The 25,643-nt window shown below is 49.5% G+C and overlaps 1 protein-coding gene across 2 annotated transcripts in view; it reads left to right on the top strand.

The window, feature by feature from the left end:
* SCARA5 (scavenger receptor class A member 5) overlaps positions 1-25,643 on the top strand; it is a 149,171-nt gene that overhangs the window by 97,341 nt on the left and 26,187 nt on the right. For both annotated transcript variants that reach the window (XM_075556469.1, XM_075556470.1), the window contains exons 5-7: positions 6,222-6,302; positions 7,529-7,627; positions 10,464-10,520. In XM_075556469.1, coding sequence (XP_075412584.1) covers positions 6,222-6,302; positions 7,529-7,627; positions 10,464-10,520 — 237 coding nt within the window. The remainder of the gene's footprint in view (positions 1-6,221; positions 6,303-7,528; positions 7,628-10,463; positions 10,521-25,643) is intronic.

The raw sequence follows: 25,643 nt of genomic DNA on the forward strand, positions 1-25,643 counted from the left end.
GGTATTAAGGTCTTCTATATCTTTGTTGGGTTTCTTTCTAGCTGTTCTGTCTTTGAATGTGGCATGTCTCAGTCTCCTACTATTACTAAGGGACCTTTTTTTTTTTTGTCAATGCCGTTAGAGTTTGTTTCATGTGCTTTGGCATGCTGTCATTGGGTATATAGATATTTATTATGGTTATGTCCTCATGGTGGGATGACTCTTTTATCATCACATAATATCCTCCTTTGAGTTTTCCATAAACTTTATGTTGTGTCTAAGTTGTGTTTCCTGACCTCTTGAAAATCCCTGTGCATGAATCTCAGGAATTCCTGTCAGATAGCACCACTACCATATCTTCCTCTGGTTGCTTTTGTTTGGTCATTTGCTGGATTCCTCTGGCCCTGCTTATTTATTGATAACATCTGTTGTCTCTGAGGCATGAATATGTTGTTATAGATACTTCTTTATTGTATGTTTGTTGCTGCATTCTGATTTTGGAGGCTTTCTCATATATCTGGCCACAACAGACCATCCCAGTTACCTCCAGCACCAGTGGTTGGCTGGAGAGAGGCTGACACCGCATCCAAGGGTCCCCAGCACAAGTGACTGGGTGAAGGGGCAGGTACTATTGATCTGTGGGCCAGTGGGCCATTCTCTGTTTCCACTGTTTTGTATAGCCGTTCATCCCAGTTAGCCTCAGTCTAATTCTTCAAGCTGTGTTTGATGCTCAGACTTTCAACGTTGCATCTAGAGCCAGTTCACCTGCTTTCTCGGGTCTCTCCTGTTCGAGGGGCCCAGTGAGGACGTCTGACTCTGCTGCTGTCTTGGACCACCTCTGTATTTGACTTTTAAAGAAGCAGATAAATTAGGAAATCAAAAAGGGGAGGCACACCGATAAAGAATAAAAGGTAAGCAGAGAGGGGAGAGATACCAAGCAGTGTGAGCAAACGTCTGACGGCATGACCTCCTTAGGTAATACAGATGATACTGCTGTGATGGACATTTTATCGAGTCACAGAATCTGAGTGGTAATTGATCTGGAAAGTTTTCTAGTCCCATTTTCTTGTTTCACAATCGAGGACCCTGAAATCCAGAGAAGGGAAGTGACTTACTTGCCCAAGTCCAAGACTGAGTTGGTGGCACGGTTGGAGCCATGGGAAACATCTCTTGATCCATGAGGATGGGTTCTCAAACCAAATGTTTATGTGGACTGCTTTTCTGAAGAAAAGAAAAGAAAACAAAACAACCAGTAGAAAAGTAAAGAACACGATAGTTCATCAAAGATTTATAAAGGGATGAAATGATAGAGTTGGGCATTAGCGTCCAGGCTCCAAAGTTGGACAGCGGTCTCCAGTGAAGAGGATTCTGGTAGCGTTCGTGAGCAGCCCTGTGAATGGAGTGCGTGCGAAGGTCTTTCTCCTGCATTTACGGTCGGGAAGGAGCCCTAGTGGCGCAGCGGTTAAGAGCCTGGCTGCTAATCTGACCATTGGTGGTTCAAGCCCACCAGCAGCTCCACGGTGAGAGGAAAGGAGCCACCTGCTCGAGAGCCTGTATAGCCTTGCGAATCGGGGTTGGGGTGGGCAGATCTACTCTGCCCTCCAGGATTTCTATGAATCAGAATCGACCTAGTGGCAGCAAGCCTTTAAGGACTGAGAAGCATCGATTAGGCTGAGGATGCCTGGTGGTTTGTGTCTTGCTCTGTGACTTCATTGTTCACACGTGACTGTCACCTGGGGGGTGGGGGGAGCAGAGTTTGTGCCATGAAGGGTAGCGGTAGCACCACACCTCTGCCCACCACCTGCCTGGTCCCTCGAGACTCGCAGAAGAGCATGCTGGCCCTGGAGGAAGGAGACTATGGCAAGTGTGGTCACTTTGGGGGTCTCAGTCTTCTCAGCTGTGAAATGGGACCGGTGACACTTACCCTATCCTTATTTTCAGGCCTGTGGAGGGCTTGCATTGAATGGTGAATGAGAGGGAGCTCTCAACGCTGCAGAAATCATCCATACGGGAAGCTCAAGGACATTAAGAGTCTGCTTGGAGCAAACACTTGAGAGCCTCAATTTCTGGGATTAACATGGCGCTGAGGGTGGTGTTTATGTTAAGATTTGGGTCACTGATGGGCTGGCTTCAGGCCTGGCTCATCAGCTATCCTGATCATTTGTCCTTGGCGGGTGCCTCCCCCGATCCCAGTGCTGCACGCAGATTCCTCCACCCTATCACTTGTTCCAGGATCCTGGGAATAGACCAGAGCACCACTCTCCCCTCCCTGTTGGCTGGACTCCAGAAATCTCTGGTGTTTCTCCCAAAAGCTCAGTCACATCTCTTTAGTGCTGTGCAGAAGATGCTCCCAGCCAGAGCGTCTTCCTGGCCCTCTGGGTAAGGGCTGACCTGCTCTGGGGAAGGCTTTGGTGGGGCTGTGAGGGGGATCTGGGCGCAGGACCAGAATGCTTCTCTCCGAACTCCGACTGGCCCCTAGGACCTTTTAGAGAGCAGAACAGGAAGGAGAATCTGGCACCATGGACAGGAGTTAGGTGAGGGGTGGGGGGTGGGGGTTGTCTTTCTAGCTGTTTCTCCTGTTGACGAGAAATAGCCCACCTTCAGGAAGTAGGTCTCATTTCTCCTGTTCCAGCCCTCTCTGGCCTGCTCATGATGGGAAAGAGGAGAGATGTGACAATGTAAGGAGTTGAGACGTTACAGAGCTCAACTGGGTCTGAGTGGGAGGAAGTGATACCGTACCCACTTCTATGATGGCCCCAAAGTCCTTCTTTGAGTCCTTACTGGGTGCCAAAGCTCGGGGGCAGCACAGCATCACAGAGGCAGGCTCTGGCCCTGCACACAGGCCTGTCCTCCTTGAGAGTCACAGTTGGAGGAGGGGTAAGCACCTGGTGAGTGGCGTGGGGCACAATGATCTCCTTCCAGAGCTAGCTGAGATTTGGGGGCCACGCTGGTGGTGCCCAAAGAGATAAAAGGGATACATGAAGACGAACATCAAGGTTGAAGGGGCGGGGGCTTAGAATGGACTTACAAAGATCTTTCAAAATTCTATCACTGTGTAAGCTTTTTTTTTTTTTTTTTTTTTTTTTAAAGTTCTGCCTTTCCCTAGAAAACAGGAGCCTTGGTCGTGTAGTGGTGACATAGGCTGTGACCCACATGGTCGGCAGTTCAAAACCACCAGCAGCTCCTCAGGAGAAAGGCTGGGCTTTCTCCTCCCATAAACAGTCACAGTTTCAGAAACCCACAGGGGGTCGCTCTGAGTCAGCACTGACTAGATGGCAATGAGTGTGGTGTTTTCCCCCCAGATACATTGGACTTGACTCATGAATGGTAGTGCTGGGTTCGTCAGATAACCAATACAGATCACTACTTTAGAATAATCACCAATAGTAATCTTATGGTATTTCTGACGAAACATTATAAAAAGTGAGGTAGACATGGGTCAAGGATGGCCTTACCACTCAAAGGTTTACAAAACCTTTTTCCCCCCTAGATTTAATGTGTCATTTAATCCACTTACTCGTCAGTACCACTACATGAAAGGAGCCCCAGCGACATTGTTGCGTAAGCATTAGACTGCTAACCACAAGATCGGAGGTTCAAATCCACCAGCAGTTCATGGGAGAAAAATTAGGTTCTTCTCTGCTCCTGTAAAGGCTTACAGGCTTGGAATCCCTGTGGATAGGGTAGCTGTAAATAGGAATTAACTCAGGGGCAGTGGGCTTTTTACCACCGGATGAGAGAGGGATTTTTACCTCTCTTTTATAGAAACAGACATGGATTCAAGATGCCCCATATCCACATTCAAGCCCAAGCCCCCCAAGTTGTCTGCTCTAGCACTGGTAGCAGTTCCCCTGGATAATTATTTCCCGAAAGATCTATACACAGCATCACACCCACATCAGCGCCACTCGAAGATCCACTGCACCCATGACCAGTTACATCCCTGGGTGGCCTGTGGAGAGGGCTAGCGAGGGTGAGGGAAGAGTGAGAAGCAGGCAGGGTGTGCCAGCGGGGAATTGCACCTGGCCACAGAGCTCTACCGAGGGCGCAGATGCAGACCCTTCTCTTGGCCCCCTTTTCTATAGGCTTGACCTTGTGAGGCAACCCTGGTGGTCTTTCCAGTAAGCGTGGGACTGCGAACCGCAAGGTGGGCAGTTCAGGCTCACCAGCCCCTCAGCTCAGCAGGAGGAAGAGGGGGCAACCCACTGCAGGGAAGATTTCATCCCAGTAACCTTACATAGGGTGGCCATGAGTCGTCGGCATCTACTCTGAAGCACCGGGTTGATGTTGCTGCATCACACCTGCGACACACATTTGATATCAATGCCCCTCCTTTGCTGTGCCATCGTGGACATGCTCCAAACTGGTCCTGAGCCTCACTGCTATCATTGAGGACCTGGGATAAGCATGGTCTGTCGGCCTTGGCTTTTCTTTACAGAGGCGAGGGTGAGGGCCGCCACGTGAGTCCTCCTTAAGTGATTTATGTAACTTATGGAGTTTTAAATGGTTCATTACGTCCCCTGTGCATGTGCCATGGAAGTATTAAACAGCTGTCAACTTCAGTTAGGGTCCAAGGACAGTGCCAACTTTTGGAATGTATCGGTACATCTCGGTCTTGGCTGCCTGGTTGTTTTGTATGTATTAACACCCTCTGATCTCATAGTTGTTCAGTCATCAAATAGTTGTTGTGAAAGATACTACTGCTATGCTGTGACTGTACAGTTTTGACATTTTGCTGGATACTCCCCCATCCCCTCCCCCCCGTATCCCCCGCCCCGCTCACAAAGCAGCTTGACCAGCAGAATGGGGAATTGAGAGCTTGGAGCCTGATGAAGAGGAAAACAGGCTGCTGCTGTTGAGTGAACTCTGGTGGTGACCCCATCTATGTGCCAGGTCTATGGAGGGTCTGCAGTGTCTGATTTTTTGAGAAGTAGATCACCAGGCCTTTCTTCGTAGACCTCCAACACTTCTCTTAACAGTCGGGGGCTTGAAGCCCTTGCTGGAGGGAACTGGTGGTTTGGTGACGAGAGCTCACAGCCCCCTAGGAGAGGGAGGCCAGGTGAGACGGGCGTCCAATGGCACGCAGCGTGGCGTGCGCTCAGGTGGTGCTCACTTTCAGCAGGAATCCTGGGTCAGAGAAGGTTTTACCGTGAAGAAGGTGGCCGTGAGCAGGTGCCTGGGGGGGAGTGGGGGAGGGCAGGCTCCCGGGTGCACCAGCTTAGGCACAGCAGGCACAGTGGAATGGTGACAGGAAGGTACAGTGTGTTCTGGGAAGTGTGAGCTGTCTAGTTCAGTGGGTGTGGCCGAGTGGAACTGGGACCAGACAGGTCTGGGACCAAACTTCAAAGGAGTGTCGTCATTGTAGGGCTTACATCAAACCGTGTCTGTTAAAACGCCTTTCAGACTCTCAGAGCCCAGCTCACGAGCAATTAGAAACGCAGCCCTCCATCCAGGTACTCAAGCCAGAAATCTGGCCTCTGCTGCAGCCTCCACCAAGAGCTAGCCTGGTTCTGGCTCTCGGCTCCTTCCTGGGCAGCTTTGGAAGGTGCCGCGTGCTTGCCTCCTGCCCAACTGCTTCCCGGATTCTGAGTTCCAAGGTCTCTCTCCTCATTGGTCTTTCTGCATCTCTGGCCCCGCCCACACCCCACCCAGAGTGGTCTTTCTGCCGCTCTGACCAAGCTCTTCTCTCAGGCCCTCAAGGTCAAATCCAGCACTTCACCTGGCCTTTAAGACCTCGACTTTCTAACCCCAGTGCACGCCCAGCCAGCTCCATCGCTTACACGGCATTTCTCACCTGTCAGCCCTCGCAGGGAAGGGCTCCCTCTGCCTGTTGCTGGGGCCTTAATTCTGATTCATAGCAGCTGCACGTGATGGAGCAGAGCAGTCCTGGAGGGCTTGTTGCTGTTACTGCTGTTTTTGTTTTGCTGTCATCTCGGCCTTCCTCCCATAGAGCAGCTTGGTGGGTTCGAACAGCCAGCCTTGAAGCTAGCAGTCAACCCCTTCTGTATTGTGCCATCAGGGCGTCTTTGCCCTTTGGCTACCTTCTGGTTATCCTTGACCTCCCGTTTGAATCTCACTTCTTCCAGGAAGTCCTCCCTGATCTCCCAAGACTGGCGTCTCATATGCTTCCGAAGTGCAATGCAGACCCTTCCTCTCTCAAAAGGAGGATTTTATTTCCTTTGCAGGTGTCAGGAGTTAATAAAACAGCCTTTTGACTTTGTTGCCCTTTGTAACCTTTCCAGGACCACCGGGACCCAAAGGTGATCAGGGGGATGAAGGGAAGGAAGGCAAGCCTGGAATCTCTGGATTACCTGGACTTCGAGGTATGTGAGATGCCAGGAATGGGAGCCGTTGGGGGCTGCGGGGATCTCCTGCACTGGATTCAGAAGGCTGTGGAGGCAGATCCTTTGGACTCCGGAACAGATAGATCTATGCTGGGAGGAAGGTTCTATCAGGGCTTCTCTGACGTCCCTCTGCCCCCCTTGAATCCATTTTGTCCTCCCCCAGCCATTTGAGTTTAGCTGTGGAGGATGACTACAGAGAAACAGGTTTTCTCCATGTCTCAGAAAAAGGCCAAAGAAAACCAACTAGCATTCAAAGCTGGAAACAACAATTAGTCCATCAGTTAAGGGTGTTCTGCTTTACAGAGATAAATGTGGACTTAGGTCAGACCCCTTGGGAGCTCAGGGCTCACACTCACTGAAAACTTTTGTTGATTCTGGCTTTCCAGAGTGAACTGTGGGCCTGTGGCCACCGGACTCATGGCCTGGAGCCCTGGGGCTGGTCAGGCAGCAGGCCACCCATCCATCTACTGACCTTACTCACTCCCTCTGTCCTCCTCTCCCCTCTGCTTGTGTTTACCAGATAATGAATTTGATGGGCTTTATTGGGTATTTTTCTTAAGGTGGATTGAGGCCATTTATATCTTCCTCCTAGCAATTACCAGCCTCCCACCTCCCTCCACCTGCAAGCACCAGTCAGCCCATCCCATCCAGCATGATGAAGGCAATTGACCATGGGCTTTTGCTTCAGGAAGACCTGGCCTCAGGTCCTGTTTCTAATACCCATTACTGTGTGGCTTTGGGTAACTTTTTGAATCTTTCTTGGGCCTTGGTTTCCTCATCTGTAACCCACATGAAATAGTATTGCCCTCAAAGTCTGTTGTGAAGATGAGATGTGATCATTTCTTGGACGGCATCCCCCAAAAAATGTTTGGCACATAGAAGGTGCTCAAAAAAATTGCCAAATCCAAATCTCCAGCATACCTGGGGGTGAGGGGACAGCTCCCAAGGAGAATGGGCACCACAGCTGTCACTCACGACAACGTTCGCTCTTTCAGGGAGAAGGGGCTTGCCCCTCCCTGGGTGATGGGTGCTGAGGAGGAAGATTTGAGCTGCCTGCCCTTGACACTGCTTCGACAGTGTCTTTCACTTAGCTGGCAGAAGACCCAGGAAGCCGAGATGATCGGAGATGCTGTGTAGATCCTTGAACCTGACAGTGGCTCTAAGGCTGAGCCCACCTTTCCACCGTTGCTCTCTTGTCTCCTCAGGTCTGCCAGGGGAGAGAGGGACTCCAGGACTGCCTGGTGCAAAGGGCGATGATGGGAAGCTGGGGGCCACAGGACCCATGGGCATGCGTGGGTTCAAAGGTAACAATAACGAGTCTGCACACGTCCCAGCCTCACTCCCTGGTAGCCCCTGGGAAACTGCCTGGACATTGGCACACACCGTTGAGCTTCTCAGGCCGGCCCTGCCACTGACCAAGCTGAGTAACCTTGGGCAAGTCCCTGCATCTCTTTAAGCAGCCATGTCTTCATCTCAGAACTAAAAATCTTCATACTCCCTAACACATCTGTGTCAAACATAGCAGGGCCCTGATGAGGACTGTTGTTGCTGGGTGCTGTCCATCAGGTCCATTCTAACTTGGAGTGAACTCGTGTGACCTCATGGCCCTGCCCCATCGGGCTGCCTTGCTGTCATCATCTCTGGAGCCACTTGCCAGGTCTCATCCGCAGAAGGTGCTGGGTGGAGCTCGTCTGCACCGGCAGTGGAGTACTTAGCCGTTCATACCACCAGGGTTCCGCGCGATCTGGATGAAATGAGGCATATAGTAGAGAAAGCCTCAAAACACTGCTGAGAAAATGGAATGAGAAGATAATGGGATTTCTCCCTGAGCTTTCTGAAGCCCTCGTGTATGAGACTGTTTTATAAAGCCTTGTGGTTTCTACTGAACTTCAAGGGAGCATCTCTATTGGTTGCTGGGAGTATGGGGAAGCCAGGAGAACCGCCTTCGCTGCAATACCTGCTACCCCCTTAGACGAGTCTTCTGTGGTTTTCATTCCTGTCCCAGATACTTTGAGCGTCAGTGCTCAGGTTTACATGGCCAACAATGTTTCTTCTCATTTCTACCTTCTTCTTCCTACCTTTTCTCTTTCTCTCTCTCTCTCTCTCTCTCTCTCTCTCTCTCTCTCTCTCTCTCTTTCTTTCTTTTTTACTTATCAGAGAACCTAACTTACAGATCTTTTCTTTTCATGGCCCTTCCACAAATGCCCAGGCCTCCAGGCCTCATGTCAGAGAAGCTCCCCTACATTTACCTGCTGCTATCCAGTGGCCTGCATCTAGGATGGTCTCTTGATCTTGGATCCCCAGAACATGATATTCTATTTTCTGGTTGGTGACTTAACAGGCTGAGCTTTCTCCTTCATAAAGCACTTTAAAAATATATAGATTTTAAAACAGATTTTAAAAAATCATTTTATTGGGAGCTCATACAACTCTTATCACAATCCATACATACATCAATTGTATAAAGCACATTTGTACATTCATTACTCTCATCATTCTCAAAACATTTGCTCTCCATGTAAGCCCCTGGCATCAGCTCATTTCCCTCCCCTCTAAAACGGATTTTAAAACCAATACATAGTTGTTAAGTGAAAATTAAATACTAAAGAAGTATATCAAGAAAAGAAAAGAAAAAAGGAGAGTTCCCTCCCCTTACTACCTTTGTGCTTCCTGCCTGGAACAACTACTATAAACACTTTGCAGTGTATCCTGCCAGACCTTTTTCTAAGCACATACATATATGCATATATTATGTCTATATAGCTGCCTTTGGCTTTTTTGGAAAAGCAACCTCAGATTATACTCAGCCTCCTGCAGGGTAGCATGCCACCTTTCTCTTTTCCCTGGACAGTATGAAATTTGCAGCTGTCCTTCTGGAAGTCCTTAGAGGAGAGCTCTGTTTTAATGCCCATCGAGTGGTAGTGTCAGAGTCCCCCAAAAGAGCTCTGTTCTTTCAACTCTCTCCTGAGAAGGAAATGCCACCATTCCCCGGGAAAGCCCCCTCATGTTTTACAGGCTCTTCTATAGGAAGATCTGCTGACGTGTATATAAACTGTTTTCCTCCCTATAAACCTGCAGCCCCTTCCCCCCGGCTGCTCTATCTGTACTTAGATGTAGATGTCTCAAACTGTGGCCACATAGTCTTTTCATCTCTGCCGGTACGTGCTACCCTTCGCTGCTTAAACGGAGTTATTCACTGGGCGGAATTAAACTTTCTCACCGGTACCCCCTCCTCTTCCCTAGGTGACCAGAACCTGCAATGTCATTGGCATGCCTTTTATCCGTCCTGCCAGACGCTGTCCTCAAGGAGCTTCTGGCTTGGCATTAGTGTGTCCCTTAGCCTGGGCCAACAAGTCTGCAGATAACAGTTGATTCACAAATGGGCTTTGTTTCCATCTTTTTTTAAAAAATGGGTTTCTTTTTTAAGCTATAAATAACCTATCGTACAATTCCGTAGTTCAATCACTTTAAGAAGGGTTGTGCATTCACCACCACAGTTAACTTGGGTGTATTTTCTTCCTGCCTGACCCATCGGGTTGACTTGCCCTCCCTCCCCTCCATGGGCAGGGCCCTCCACGGACTGAGCCTCCGGTGAATCCCCACTGACCGTGGTCTAGGAATGAGAGCAACCTAACCTCAGACAGACAGCATCATGGAGTGGATGCCAGCGTTCCCTTGGCTGGAATGTAACACCTGATCAGTCGATCTCTTGCCCTTTTGACCCATGTTGAATTTATTGATTTTTTTTTTGTTTTGTGTTGTTTTTCCTATTTTCTGCTTTCTTTTCCATTGAGGTTTTCCTCTATTTTGGTCATCGTTGCCCAATCCTTTGTTGGTTCTTGTCTTTGTACATTTTTCTGTCTAGGGAAGTTGGGATGGGTGGGTGTATGAAGGCAGCTACAGCATTAATACTGATCTGTTTCCATCTTCTTGCTTCTCTTTTTTAATCATTTTATTGGGGGCTCTTACAGCTCTTGTAACAATGCATCCACCCATTGTGTCAAGCACACTTGTACATATGTTGCTATCATCCTTTTCAAAACAGTTTCTTTCTACTTGAGCCCTTGGTATTGATCAGCTCTTTTTAAAAAAATTTTTGTTTATGTTTCCATCTTTAGCACCAGTTCTCCTCTATTCCAGGTGACCGAGGTCCGAAAGGAGAGAAAGGAGACAGAGGAGACAGAGCAGGAGATACCAGTAAGGAAATTCAGTTGGCGTCTCTGAATACCGTGTCAGCCCTGGTGACCCAAGCAGCCCCACAAGATTAGGCTCCAGAGGACTCGGGTGTCATAGGAGCCTCCTGATCTACCTCAGGGTCCCTCTGCTCTGGGGGCAGTTTGCACAGGTGGTGGAAGCCTAGCGGTTATGGGGATGAGTCTGGGGGCCGAGAGTTGCCTCACTAGCTAGGCCTGTGCTCTCAGTGCCTCTGTACTGGTAACCTGGGAGGTGGGGATAGCAAGAGTCCCAACTGCAAAGTGTCGTCGTGATCCATGGATGCTTCGCCCTCCTGGCCCACACATTGCAGCACTGGGGCTTGGAGTGAGAGCTCAGTGGGTGTCACAATTCCTCCGTGTCATGCCTAGGTCGGATGCATTCTTTCCATGGGTGCTTTCGTGGGGACAAGGGCAGAGACAAAGGGGAATCGAGAGACCCGGGGTAAGCGGCTGTATTACTCAGTTTTTCTCCTCCACCACGAATCAAGAAGCGAGGCTGGCAAGCTCACTGTTTGGCAGATGACCAAGTATAAGAAGGGGGCATCTTTCTGACAAGAGGCCTTTCTAAGAATATTGTACAAGGGAAGCCTGTGTGTCTAGTTAACACTAGGGGGTGGGGGGTGACTTGTAGAGTTTCTCATCTTCAGGGTTTACTTTTCGCTAAAACAGCCACGTGTAGACTCTTGGGGAGATTTCCAGAGAAGGACAAGTTGATCACTTCCCAGTGTGCAGTACTTGGTTGGAGCCAAGACATGCCAGTGTGTGGGCACAAGCAGCTTGTCTTTGTCTGGGGCATCTGGGCTCCACTCTTGGTGCTGCAGAACCAGCCTGGAGAAATAGGACCCGAATTCTAGGTTGTGTGTAGAAAGCCAGGGACAAAACAGCACTGAAAATTCACACGTGAGACCTGGATTTGTGGTTTCCCCAAGGGGCGGGGTGATGGTGCTTCCCCAGTTTCAGCAGTCCCTTTAAATGAGGCTTGCCTCCCAGTTGCTGCAGGTCCAGGGAGGGGAAGCCTGAGCAGCACAGTGGGTCAGGGTGGTGGAGGCAGGAGACCTGCTTGGTTCTTGCCCACAGTCCAGGGCAACTAGAGCCCTTTTCCATTGTCTCAGATTCCAGCCACGACTGTTCAGCTCATCTATGGCTTCAGCTCTTCCCTTCCCTAGGGATCTAATGAGGACATGGACATGACCGCTCTGGGTGAACTCTAAAGCGATGGAATCGCGTGAGGGGAAGCAGGAGAGGTGCCTTGGCTGGGCCTCAGCTCCTCATGCCCACCTCATCTTCCGCAGTACAATCCACAAGGCACTTTCTGTTCCTCACAGTTGTTCTAGCATTATCTAGAGTCCCTTTCAAGAGCAGCCAAGGGCTGAACTGGGAATTTCCCAGCCAGAGGAGGAGATCTGGTGGACTGTGATGGGATCCAGAAATAAAGACTCTTGAGGGCAAAGGCAGGGGGTCTGCCTCATGGTTGGGACCACTGTGGCGGGCCTGAGGGCTAAAGGTTGCCTTGGCAACGCTGCTGGCTTTCTTCTCCGCTGTTTGTTGACTGGTTTCTGACCGAAAGCTGCCAAAGTAGCTAAGAAGGATCGTGACATTTAGCGAGCACTGTGAAATAAATAAATCCTGATGGGGGTGAGGAGGAAGGGAGGAACTGTGGAAAGCTGACCTTTGCAAGGAGATCAGAAACACTGCCCACATGCTAGAGGGGTTCTTGTCAGGAATTCTTTGGCCCTGGGTCTTGGAGGAGAAGCGTGAGAGGGGCAGAATCTGGAGGAAGGTGGTGGATTCTGCTGAGTGGGAAGGATGCTTGTATGGCTGTTAATTTGCCGCGTTGGGCTGAGCTGGGGACTTCAGCAGTCTAGGGCAGAGTCGTGGGGGGCTGCTCCAGGGATGGGGTGGGGAGCAGTGAGGAGAGGGTGCCTAATCCGCTTGGCCCTTAGAGCCTCTTGACTGCACACCAAGAGACTGACATCAACTCTAGAGAGCCAGTCCTTGGGGACTGACGGCTTTCTCTTCTGCCACGAAGAGGTTCCACCCTTCCTGGAGCCCAGAGCTCAGACAACAGCTCTTGCACAAAGTGCTCAGTTTTTCCTTCCTTTCCCCAAACAAGACACCAAAAAAGTGATCTCCATGTGTGAAGGAACTGGAGGAGTAGCTAGCCTAGCAAAGACAGCTCCATTGACAGGGGGCTTTCGGCAACGTGAGGAGGAGCTGGCGATGGACACAGCAATGAGAGACTAACATACCGTGGACGCCCCACCCCCAGTCTATCTCCTCGCCTTCAGAGACCCAGCAAGGCACACAGACTTTCCCAAGTTATTAGGCAATGACAGAGCCTCAGTCAGACCTCTGACTTCTCAAATTCTGGAATGAGAGTTTCAGCCCCTGGTCTTAGAGAAGAGGGCTGGGCTGCTTCTCCTGGGTGTCTGAAAACTCTTGGATGATTTTCCCACCAGTGCTCCAGGCTGAAGAGGCACCATCGAAGGAGTCGGTGCTAACGTCTTGGCAGATCCCTTCCCATGGCCTCCACACCTTCACCTGCTTCCGACCCAGTCAGCACCAAGCTGTATTCAGCCTCTTGGTTATTTCCAAGGATCTCCAGTCCAGAAGCGTTAACTATATCCCTGAGAACCAGACTCTGAGGAGGGAGCTAAGGATCAACTTTCAGAGACGGGTGGAAATTCTGACCAGTACTGTGTGCCCACTTCTGGGGGGTCCTTAGTCATTCCCCGGGGCAGGGGCAGATCCAGAATGAAATGGGTGGGAAGAAAGAGTCCCCAACACCAGAGGTTTAGCCTCTTCCCACAGTGTATCCTGCGAAGGAGGAGCTGTGACCCGGGCTGGTTGCTGGAAACCCTGCTTTGGCCTGTGGCCACGGAGGCGTTAGAAGCCCAGAGGGCTGTTTAAGAAGATCTTCAGGTTTAAGTGCTCCAACCTCTGTGCAGAGGAAAGCTCTGGCCGTCGGTCTCTGTCAAGATGGCCAGCCTTGGAAACCCTTTGCAGCAGTTCTACCAGCCCTCCAGGGTCAGTCTGCGTCAGAATCGCATGATGGCAATGGTGTTGCTTTGTGGTGTTTGTTGTTTGGTTTGCTTTTGGTTTGTGGAGTCCTTCAGAGTCCCCAGGTGGCACAAACACGTAAGCAGTTGACTGTTTGCTGGGAGGTTGGCAGTTTGAACTCACCTTGGGGAGCTCCGAAGACAAGCCTGGTGGTCTGCACTAGCCTCGAGAAGTCCACGGAGGAGTTCCCCTTTGCACACAGGCTTCCGAGCCAACTGGAGGGCCACTGACAGCGACACCAGGGAGCCTTTACCAGCACCTTGGACGTGCATACCTTTAGGAGCAAAAACCTAGCATTCCAGCAGGTGGAGATGTTACTATGCTTAAGAGAACCCATATGGACACCCTCATTCCAGGACTGGAAGTTGAAGAGGGGAGGGAGAGGGTGAAGAGCAAGTTGCTCAGAAGATGTCTCTTGAGCCATGTTTTGGGTCAATACTAAACTTTTTTTTTTTAAGAACAAAGTCTTGCTATTGTTTACTTATGTTTTGATAGTTGTAGAATTTTAGAGTTGGGTGGGGATTTTAGATCAACTCCTCTTACATGCCAACCCCCTGCCACCAGTTCACTGAAGAGGAACCAGAACTGGAAAATGGAGAGCAGTCCTCTGGGACATAGGGCTTAGGTCAGTGTCCAGATTGGGCCTTACCCCAGATCTCCTCACTTCTGCTTGGTGGGAAGGAGAGCTTTTTCTGGTAAAGGCAGTATCAGACATTTAGTCCCATGTTGCGCTTTTGGGAGTTCTTCCAAGGGGAAAAGAAAAAAGTTACATATACACAGAGAGGCATTTGTTTTACCCTAAAATGTGGTTCATTTGCAGAAAAAATAAATAGTCTTTTTACAGTGAGGAGGGTGGGTAAAGGATTTCATTTTGTTTAAGTCCTATCGCATGAATTCAAAGCAGGATATAAGTTCAGATTGTTTAAAACAAAACAAAACAAAAAAAAACCTTTACTCAATTTGGCTTCACATGGAAAATAAATAAATCTGCCTGGTGACTGTGGAGTAAACTCTAAGCTAATGCTTGCTGAGAGTGATCATGAATCTTAGAAATACACTCTCAAAAGAAGTTGTAATGCCTCATACCAGCTTTTGATAATTTGGGACGCCAGTTTGGGGACGGTGCCCGAGTGGGGCACGCCAGCGTGCAATGTGATGTCAGACCAGAGCTGTCGGAGTGGTAGATGGTGAGGCGGGTTTTGTTATAACGGCTGAGATGTTGTTCTCTATGAATGAGTGATGTGCAAAGCTAGTCCTTTGGAGTCTGTGAGGGCCCTTATTTTCCTTGCTCAGCCTCCAGCTGGCTGTACCAGGTACAACAAGGAATCTGTTTAGGATAATACTCTTTAAAGCAAAGGGAGGGGGGTCCGGATATCACCTATGACATCTGGGACAGACCTAAGTCACTTCATAGGGTAGATGCTACAGGCTGTCTGGGCAGGGCTGCTTACTCTCTCTTCTCCTCTGTCGACTGGTTTCTGACAGAATGCTGCCAAGGTAAAAAGCCCATGACCTTGGGGCGTTTGTGTGTTGGTTCTGCCTGATGTATGTCAGAGGAGAACTCTGCTCCCCAGAGTTTTCAAGGGCTGTGATCTTAGAGAAGCAGATCAGCAGAACTTTCTTCCTGAGCACAAACTGTGTGTGCCACTGAGATAGTGAAGGTTTATCATGCCAACCTGGACAATAAACACATGTGGGATCAATTGAAGGGTGGAGACCTCACTTTTCTAGTTCTCAGGTCTCTTGCTCTCTAATGGTTGCATCAGGGTGCAGCTGCCTTAGCCAGTTCTCTGCTGCAGCTGGCAAGGCTCACTTCCTGCAAGACATCCCTGAGGAGAAACCACATGAACCTATCCTGATGCAGCCTTGGGTGCTGGAGCAGCCGCGTGAAGACCCCTGTCAGTGCTGAGATGCTTACACACTCACTGGTTCAGCTTTCCTCCTGCAGTCGGCATCATTGCGTGTGTTTTATATTGAGGAGGACCTCGTAGATTGGGGTCGGCCATATGGGCTAATTTTGGACTGACGGGCTAGGCCAGCACTGGGTTGGGATGCCTTCTTAATGTACATTTACCCTTTATATAAAACTCTCTCTTATGTATATGAGTTTATGTGGATTTGTTTCCCTCGTTTACCCAGACGAACACAACCACTCAGGAGCCTTAGTTGTATCAGAAGTTAGGCTTATTTCAGGCAAGAAGCTACTGAACCTTTTCTATACAAATATATATCTTTGTTAATTTATCCATACATGCATCCTTAACTTTTTTCTTTCTTTTTACTTAACTGTAAACTACATAAAAGTCTAATGAGATATCAGTTTTTCACTCAATTGTTCATACACATATTACTTCATGTCATTGGTTGCAAGCCCCACAAAGTAACTACTTCTTCCCTGTATGTCCCGTTTCCCTTCCTCTTTCTTTCCTTACCCTCTGAACTTCATCTTGGGGTCAGTGCTGCCCTTTTTATCTCAAATGGTTGATTAATCTAAGCTATGCATACTGTTATGTGGTGCGCTGCTAACCACAAGGTCAGCAGTTCAAAGCCACAGCCAGCCACTCCAAAGGTGAAAGAGGAGACATTCTACTCCCAGAAAGAATTACAGCCTCAGAAACCCACAGGGTCAGTTCTCTCCTGTTCTAGGGGGTCTCTGTAAATCAGAATCACCTCAATGGCAGTAAGTTTGGTTTTTGAAAATTGAGTCACAGGGGTGAGTTCACTCAAGATCTGAAGGGTAATGAAGAGCCATAGTCTTAAGGGTTCCACCAGTCTCTAACCAGTCAGCCTAGTCTTCCTGATGAACTGAAGCTTTGTTCCACAGCTTTTCCCACTCTCTCCGGGATCTTCTAATATGATCCCTTCCAGAGTAGCTGATAGCGGCCACCAGGCACCATCATCTTCAAATTCTGATACACTTTTAATGCCCTGGCAACATGATTTAGATGTGACCCATGCTTCTAAGAAGAAACAACACGCATATCATACTAATGCATATCATACTCACTGGTCCTGTCAGAAGGTATTTTTGGACGTACTGTATTGTTAGCTGTTACCACAGTATTTAGGAGGCATGATTATGCCCTACTAGAGATGAGGAAGCTAAGGTTTGAAAGGATAAGGACTTGCCCAGGGTCAGCTGAGTTCCTAAGGGGCAGAGCCAGACAAGGGTCCGATCAGTTTGATCTACGGTGCACACCATGCACACCATCAACCACTCTGCTACCATCACTAGTTGATTTTCATTCTCTCTCACCTGACAGCCGAGAGCAAGGGTCGGCAAACTGCGACTCTTTTGATACGTCCATGTGGCTCTGAAGTATAACTGAGAAAGTGTAAGGCTGTTATTCAGATAGTGGGGAGTCCATCTGTTTGTAAAAATATATTGATGCCTCTCGAATACATTTTTTTAATTGTTGAAAGGGAAAAGGTGGGCTCTTTTGACGCCAACATTCACCGATCCCACACCTAGGACCTTCGTGGCTACCCTGCTCGTTCTGTGCGCTGTTCATTGTGTTAACATCTTCCGCAGCGATTCTCAGTCTCCTTCCTGTCGCAATGCTTGTTCTAAGGTTTGCCAAATCTCAGTTGCCTTACCCCGGGGGCTGTTGCACCTGCCGGAGTCCTCCCCACCACACTTGATTGTCATTTCCTTCATGATTATATAAACCCAGCGATAGTTTGCTTTCCTGGAAAATAATGTACGCAAGAACCCCCATCACATATCTGGCAGCGTTCACTCATTCATAACGCATTTGCTCTATCCTTATAAAGTAGCTGTCCTCTAGATGCAAATGCAAACAGAAATGTGAAATAGAAAAATGTTTTCAAATGATTCCGCCCCTCTGTTTCTAGCTAGTGACGGAACCCCATGAAACAAAAGTCACTGTGAAAAGTCAAGTTGGGCCAAGAAAAACGTCTTCTGGTCCCGACTGAAGCCCAGTGAGGGACACCCTCCCAGCTCGAGAAGTGGTAGATGAGATAATGTTGGGAACAAGATGAAAATGGGCCCCAGAAATCTCTGAGCAGAGCAGAGACCACACAGACTTGAGCCATGTGGGTCAGAAAATGGGCTAGTGAAGAGCTGGCCTGGGGACAGAAGAGGCAGAGAGAGATTCAGGTCGCATTCTCCGCAAGGCTTCCCTTGATTTCTATGGTAAGATGAAATGGGAAGGAGCAGAAATATAGATGAAAGGAAAGCATGCAGGGAAAAAAGTATTCATCTATCCATTTATTTAGCAACCATTCATTGAGCTTCCACCGTGTGTTTGGCATGAGCTCGTCCTTGAGAACCTCACCGTCTAGTTGGTAAGACACACACACACAGAGTGGTATAATAGAGGGGACTAAAGGTTCCAACTGAGCCATATACAAAGGTTGGCTTATTTTTATGAGGGTTTCAATGAGTTGTCTTTGACCCAAGTCTTGATGAGTAAGAAGGAATGAACAGGTCAATGTGAAGGCGAAGGCGTTCTCAGGAAAGACAGCCATGCATGAAATGGTGTAGCATTGCTGAATAATCTCAAGCAGTCTAGTATGGTAAGGGTTTGGGATAGAAACCAAAAAGAAGAAGAAGAAGGAGGTAAATAAATAAGGCTGGAGCGACACGGCGGGATCCAGAGGGGCCGGTCATGGCCAGGGATTCAGGTTTGATCCCCTAGGCCTGAGAAGCTGTGGGTGGGCTACCAGCATGAAACAGCATGGTAGCAGGATGGAAGATGGATGGAGAACCAGACCACAGACAGGACAAAGGAGTAAGTGATGCCAGGGCTCACACACTGGCACCTTGTTCAGCCATGCAGCCCCTCAACACGGCCACCAATGCCTGGTACATGGTAGGCAGGCCCCTCTTCCCCATGGAAAACGTTCCTGTTTCAGAGCTGTGCGTCTGCCGCTCCATCTCCTGTCTGAGCTGTTCCCTTTGCCAAAACCAAACCCACTGCCATTGAGTCAGCGCCAACTCAGAGCAATCCTTTAGGGCAGAGTAGAACTGCTGCCTAGGGTTTCTGAGGCTGTAAATCCTTATGAGAGCAGACAGCTGCATCTTCCTCCTGGGAAGCAGCTGGTGGGTTTGAACCGTCAACCTTGCACTCAGCAGCCAGCACCCAGCCCTCAATCCCCCTTTAGAAAGTATTGTCTACGTCCCCTGAGCAGAAGATGAACTTCTACAGGAGCAGTAGAGAATCCAAGATCCAACTCCCCCTTCTGTCCCAGCCAGCTGTGTGGCCCTGCCACCACTGGGCCTGTGATTTCCCTGATCTGTAGCGAGGGTGTGGCCAGCCTTCCATAGTGCTGCTGCGGTGTGCCAAGATCCTGTCCTCCTCCTCCTCCCCAAATCCAGTCACTTTCCCAGAAAGCTGCCTAGTGACACCTTCCAGGACAGCTTTTATGTTGCTACATGCAACAACAAAAAAGTTTAATTCCACTTAATCCATGTCTTATTTTACTTGATGGCTTGGAATAGATTTTAAAAGAGTCTGCAGGGAGGTCTGCCGCCATGCCCCCAAAGCCCGGCAGTGTAAATTGAGGGTCCATAATGGGGGTGTCATCTGCCAGAGTGATGGGAACAGCTGAGCCCGCTATAGTGCATTCATCTCTTATAAACACTATTTTCCATCTCGCTGGTGCCAAGGCCAGGGCAAGAGGACAGGGCTGTATGGTTTGGCCCGTGCCAGGGTGGGGAAACTGCTTAGGTAAGAAGAAACTAAGCGACCCGAGGAAGCAGGTCCTCGGAGCAGTGAGAAAAGGCCATTAGCAAGACCCTTTAGATTTGTATTCCAATTACATGCTAAGTGAAAGCAGGCACCGAGGGCCAAAGCCTGAGAGTGGTCCTGAGATGGAAAGAAAAGAAGCCAGTGTTTGGAGTTTGTGCTCAGCGTTAGCAGCCAGGTATGTAATTGGGTCTCTGGAAGGCTGGCTTCTGCACTAGTCTAGTGGGTCATTTCATGCTTGTGAATAGAGGGAACTGGTTTAACTGTCTGAGAGCTGGAGAGGCTGGGTGGCAGTGAATTTGGGTTTATTTTTATTTTGGGGGAAGCGCCTATTCTTTTATCTGGGGACAGGGGGCAGGGCTGCATGTCGGTCTATCAAATGAGCCTGTCACTCCTTTAACTGAAGCTGCTGGGCCCACCCTTCCCCGCCCCAGAGGCCAGAAGGCAGCTCCCACACCTACTGCCAGGCCTGATTCCTTGGCAAAAATGCAGGGGATTCTGGGATTTGCCCTGGAAGAAAGCTCTCTGAGTAATGCAAGCCTCAGACTGAAGGTGAGCGAGGAATTTTTACCAGAACAACGCCTGGAAACCACCAAAGCATTGAAACGTGGGTATCTGGCGTGGGTTTTATACAGAGAAAGTTTAAGTAGAGGCATATGCACGAATGGTTGCCTCCTTAGAAGCGTTTTCAGAATTGTCCCTAATCCCCACGGCCTTTCTGTTGGGAGGGGAAGCGTGCCAGGGATGCTGCAGGTTACACTGGGCGGGCGGGAGGCCGGGCTGATCTGAATGGGTGTTTTGAAGGAGCCGTGCAGCGTCTTGGCGTTTCGGTTACGCATTGGGCTGCAACCCACGAGATGACAGGGAGCTGGGTGTTTTGTTTCGTTTGGTTTGCTGTTTGAGTGGGTGGTGCAAACGGTTAGGTGCTTGGCTGCTAACTGAAAGATTGGAGCTTCCAGTCCACCCAGAGGTACCTTGGAAGAAATGTCTGGCAACCTACTTGTGAAAACCCGATGGAGCACACACATCTGACACACATGGGGTCGCCCTGAGTCAGGGTCAACTGCATATGGCGACTCTCCTGGATCTGCTTCAGCCCCTGCTGCCTTAGAGTCCCGGCTGCAGTTCCCATATCCTCTGACAGTGGCCACCAAGGCAGAGGGCAGAAAACAGCCTTGGAGCCAGTTTATCCATGTGGGTGTACTTCCCCGGTGGGTGGCTTTCGGCCTCTGTTCTCAGGGAGCTGTTTGTTGCATGCTGGTGGAAAGCGAGAAGATGAAAGACGAGGCTGCGCTGTGGCCATCGGTAGGGAGGTCTCGTGGGCGCTGTGGTAGGCACACTATCACAGCTGCCTCACAGACTTAAAGGCCCGCCTGTGCCCCAACTGTGGTCTATGGGAACCCACCACCCCAAGTATTTTAAAAACTTAGTTTATTTTAAACAAGTTCACCAACTTACAGTTCACGTAGCATACGTTGCACTAGTTCAATCACATCCATAGAGTTGTGTAACCCTGACCACCATCAATTCCAGGGCATTTCTCCTTGCTTGTCCTCCTTGTTGCCAGCTCTCCGTTGCCCATCCACCTGCCCTACCGAGTCCCCGTGGAACTACTAATCCAGGTGTTGTCTCTACGTGTACCTCGCCCGCATTTCACATACAGAAAAACACACAAGATCAAAACAACACAAATGACCCAACAACACTCACAGGATAATACAGACAAAGACCTCAGTCGAGGAAAAAAAGTAGAAAATATTAAAAACTAGAACAATTATACATTGCATCAAGAGAGAGATCAAATGACAAGGTCATACATTTTGTCCTAACGACAACGGCAGTCACCCACCGTACAATGTGCTCTGCGTGAGAACAAAGCCTTGCCCATCCCTGGACCACAGTCAGAGGGGATTCTTCTGGGCTTAATCAACATGGGGGGGTCTGTAAATGGGTTTTGGGTCTTCACTATTATCCTTGCCCTTCTGGAAACCAGGTGTTCACAATTGAGGCTCTCATACCATTCTTTCCTCCAGGTGGGTTTGTTTGTTTTTTAGCTCACAAGTCTTGGATCACACAGGCGGGTGTGCTTCTTCGAGCGGACTTAGCTGACACCTCGCTTAGATGGCTGCTTGTTTTAAGACAAGCCTTTAAGACTCCAGAGGCTATTCTTTCGGATAGCCAGGCACCATCTGCTTTCTTCACCACACTTTGCTATGGCACCACATCTTCAGTGGTCACTTCATGGGGTTAAATATTGAGCAGGGCCATGTCATAAGCACAGACTGTTCTTAGATTAGGACTGTAATTAAGTTCAAGCTCCAAATACATTCATATATCTATGGTTTATATGTGTCCCGGGTGCGTTTTAAAGACACCATTGTTATTTTGTTGAAGGACATTATAAATTATCCCCATGGGAAAAGTGGTAGTTCTATTGATATTATCATTAATTTAACCAATGGTATAGAACTTAAAACACCATAAAATATAAATATTCATGTATTGGACTGTTTTTTAGGCCAAAAACACATGGATCGTTCCTTTGTACAGATGAACAACTTACGTGACTGGATACCATTTATACAAGCAATGAGGCTTGGACTTTCAATTCATATGGGTAGAACGGAACTAAACATGTCCCCCAAAGACAAAAAGAATATGGAAATAGCATATATATGGCAGTTGGCGTGGAGTTCCTCTCAACGCCAGACTTTTGCATCCAAGCCCAGTGGCTTCCTCATCTTGAGACGGTCGTTTTATGCTTCTCTCACACTGCGGGTTTCAGCCTTAGGCCTCTGGGAGGATTTCAGTTCCTTCAGTCTACTCCCAGTGTGTTGAGTCAAGTCCAGGTCACTTAGCGGGAGTTCCCAATCAGGTCCTGCAGGTGTGGTGCAACGCGGATGTGCTACCCCCAAAGGATAGAGCCTAAAGTCCCCGTTGTCGATAGTACCGGCCTGGGTCACCAGGCCTGAATACAAACGAGGTCGTAAGTGCCTGGTTCGGCTCAGGCTAGCGAGCTGCTTCTCCACTGGTGTGGGTGCACTTAGTGCAGAGCGGGCTCCCATGGCAGGCTGCCCCACCTTTCGTGCGCGCATCACCCTCAGAGAACTGTGAAGCGCGTGTGTCCTTGTCTCATCGGGCACATGGAAAACCTACTCCAGGATGGTGCATTACTTGCCCACGGAGCTTGAGCTAGAAAGTAGTACCCTGGTTCTGGATCCAACTCCTGCTTGAGGGTTTATAACAACGGTGACCGGTGTCCCGGGGGTGCCAACAACTAGGTGCGGAGCTCCTAGCAGAAAGGTTGGCGTTTAGAAACTACCCAGAGATGCCTCCGAAGACAGGTCTGGGAACCTGTAAAATCACAGCCCTGAATGTTTACAGAGCAGCTCGCCGGCACCGCCGGGGTCTCCAGGAGCTGGAACAGATGACACCCGAGCAAACGCTGCAGCCAAGAGGGAGACAGATGCAGAACCCAGGGATGGGGCACATCTCCAGCAGGAGAGCTAGGAGGAGCCGAAGTTCCATAGGAAGCATGCTGTGGGTGGCAGGGAGGGGCTGGACAGAGTGCGTGAAGGCACAGGGTGCGAAAGATCCCAGCCACTTCCAGAAAGATCTCAGCCACTTCTGGAAAAGCCACCAGTCCGGGCACGGGACCGGGAGTTAAAACCAACCCCTCCAGAAAGCCTTATAAACACGAGCCTCTTTTCACGGGGTGTTTAGCTACGCCGACTCAGGAGCTCACGCCCACGGAGTCCATTCTGGCTCCCAGAGGGCCTGCAGGGTTTAACCACAGCCCTGATAAAATGGGTGTTTGTGTCACTAAGCATTTCTTCACAGGCCTAAAGATGAACTGACTGCCAGTGACCTCTCACTGCCATTTATTTGTCTGGAAACAAAAGCTACAGGAAAAGGGCTCATCTGCTCACCAGGGCTGCCCAGTAGCTTCTTACACATCCAACGCCGAGCAGAACGGGGCACTGGCAATGTCTGATACCTGCAGTGGGAAGGGCTCCCAGCTCAGGGCTGGCAGGGAGAATTCTCCTTTTACTCTTTCATTGGACACGTTTTTATTGAACACCTACTATGAGCCAGAAATTATTTATGTCCACTTTTTAGTGTTTCTCATAAAAGTAAGGCATGCTCATAAAATAAAATGTAAGCAGGGCAGACCATCCAAATAACCTGATAAGAGAAAGTTCTCCCTGGAAATGAGTGGTTTCCCATATTCTAAAGCGGCAGATGGCAGACGAAGTATGTACATCATGTTAACTTGTCACTGGTTTTGCGCTAAGACAGACAGTACACTTGTTCTCTGGCCTCAAAACGAAGTCCCAGTCATACATTTGAGACATCTTCCTAACACACAATTTGAAAATAACACTTCCTTCTGAGATAAAGAAAACACGGCAAGTGATAGGGTCTAAACACGGGCAAATATATGCATGGTAAAAATGCGGGAGGACACGAGACTGAAATATGAAGTGGCTGCATGAGTAACTAGGAGCCGTGGTGATGCAGGGGCTTAAGTATTGGCCTGCTCCCTGCAAGGCCGGCGTTCTGTGGGAGCAAGGGGCGACTGTCTGCTCCAGCAAGGGGTGCGGCCTCAGGAGCCCACGGGGTGGGACCCCTTTGTTCTCCAGGCTCGCTATGAGTGGGACCAACTCAACGGCACTGGGTGTTGGGGTTGGCTGTGGTTTGAGGGGTACATAGCTCTATCATTGAATTCAGGTGATTTTCATATCTGTGTGCTTTTCTGTATGTACTCAGCAAACATGCATGGCTCTTTCTTTTTCTCTTTGGGGGATGGGGAGGGGCAGAGAAACATGTATGAGTCTGACCGCCCACACGTTCAATGGCATATGCGGTTTGTTGTTTCAGAGCCAGACATCTTGGTAGGCAATTGAACAAAAACACTTAGCTTGAAAAAACAAAACCACTTTCCCCAGCCCCTCGCATTTCTGAAAGTATGCAGAGGACTGGGGAGACTGAGGGGCGAGTCGATCATGCGAACAATTGCAGAAATGTGGTTGATGCACCAAAGGAAAGACTTTGCTATCAGACACTGAGGAGGCCAGGGATGGCGTGGGAAAGGGGAAAGGAGGCAGAGAAAGAGGGGTTCCACCTGGAGACAAACACGTAACGTGAACTAAACAGCTCTCTATTGTGGGCCCTCCAGAGTCCTCTCCCTCAGATGGACACACTGGTCTGAGTGGCCAAAGGCAGATGCAAAGAATGACCCAGTGAACCCAGAGTCTCCAGTGACAGACAGGTTCATTTCAAATAAATAAAACCTCTTCTTTTTTCTCCAGTCCAGCCCAACGTGCGCAGGGATCGCTCAGGAGCGTCTCTTGTGCTCCCCAATCAAGACCTTCCCCATTCTGGGGGACACTGTCCACCAGCCCCCAGGCTGTGAGTCTGCAGACCCAGGTCCAGGCTTAGACATGCAGCCTTGGTACTCCACCCGTGGGTCTCAGCGTCTTCACCTTGGAATGGAGATCCACACACACCACCACTACCACCCCCCCCCCTTCAAGGACCCCATCATTACTAGACATGCAGCCCTGGTATTCCATCTGTGGGTCTCAGCGTCTTCACCTTGCAATGGAGATCACACACACACACACACCTTCAAGGACCCCCACAAAGATCACAGGAGACTGTCTAGTAAAAGCACTTTGAAGCATCCCAGAGCCCAGTGTGAGGTCAAGGGCACATTACGGTGAGGAAATAGCATTTGAGAACACGCACCCACCAGCCAGCACCTCATTTCGAAAGAGATGCCCTCCAGGAGAGAGCCTGATCAGGAATTCTTCTCTCCTTCGCTTGTGGGATGGCTCCTGTCCTTCCCATATGGATCACATTTCCCGTGGATGTCAGGAAAAAGAGAAGTGTCATGTTCAGAGAGGGAAGAGGGCCAACTTCCCCAGCCTCCCAGGAGGTGGGCCCAGCCCCACAGCCCTGGGCTGCCGGCTGGCCGGCTGGGGGCATGGGGAGTTCTTTCTTTACCAAAGAATGAAAGTTCAACTTCCTTCGTGGGCAGATGGTCCACATTATCCCTCCCCCTAGCCCCCCGCCCCCGGGCTCTACGCTGCAGCTGCAGAAAATCAGAGCCTATTTTCCCAGCCCTGCGTGTTTATTTCTATTCTCCACAACCTCCTTTCTTTCTACTTGTTTTGGTCTGGCAGGGGCTTGGAAGGCAGGAAGGACAAACGCCAAGGAGCTGCAATGTGTTCGGTCTAGGCTCGGCCTTCCCTCCTCTTCTCTTTACGAGAGCACTCACCTGGGCTTCGGGCCCTTCTGGTGCACAGACAGCAGGTTCTGGGGCCCTCACT

This window comes from Tenrec ecaudatus, chromosome 8 (genome assembly GCF_050624435.1).
Source record: "Tenrec ecaudatus isolate mTenEca1 chromosome 8, mTenEca1.hap1, whole genome shotgun sequence".
Lineage (NCBI taxonomy): Eukaryota > Metazoa > Chordata > Mammalia > Afrosoricida > Tenrecidae > Tenrec > Tenrec ecaudatus.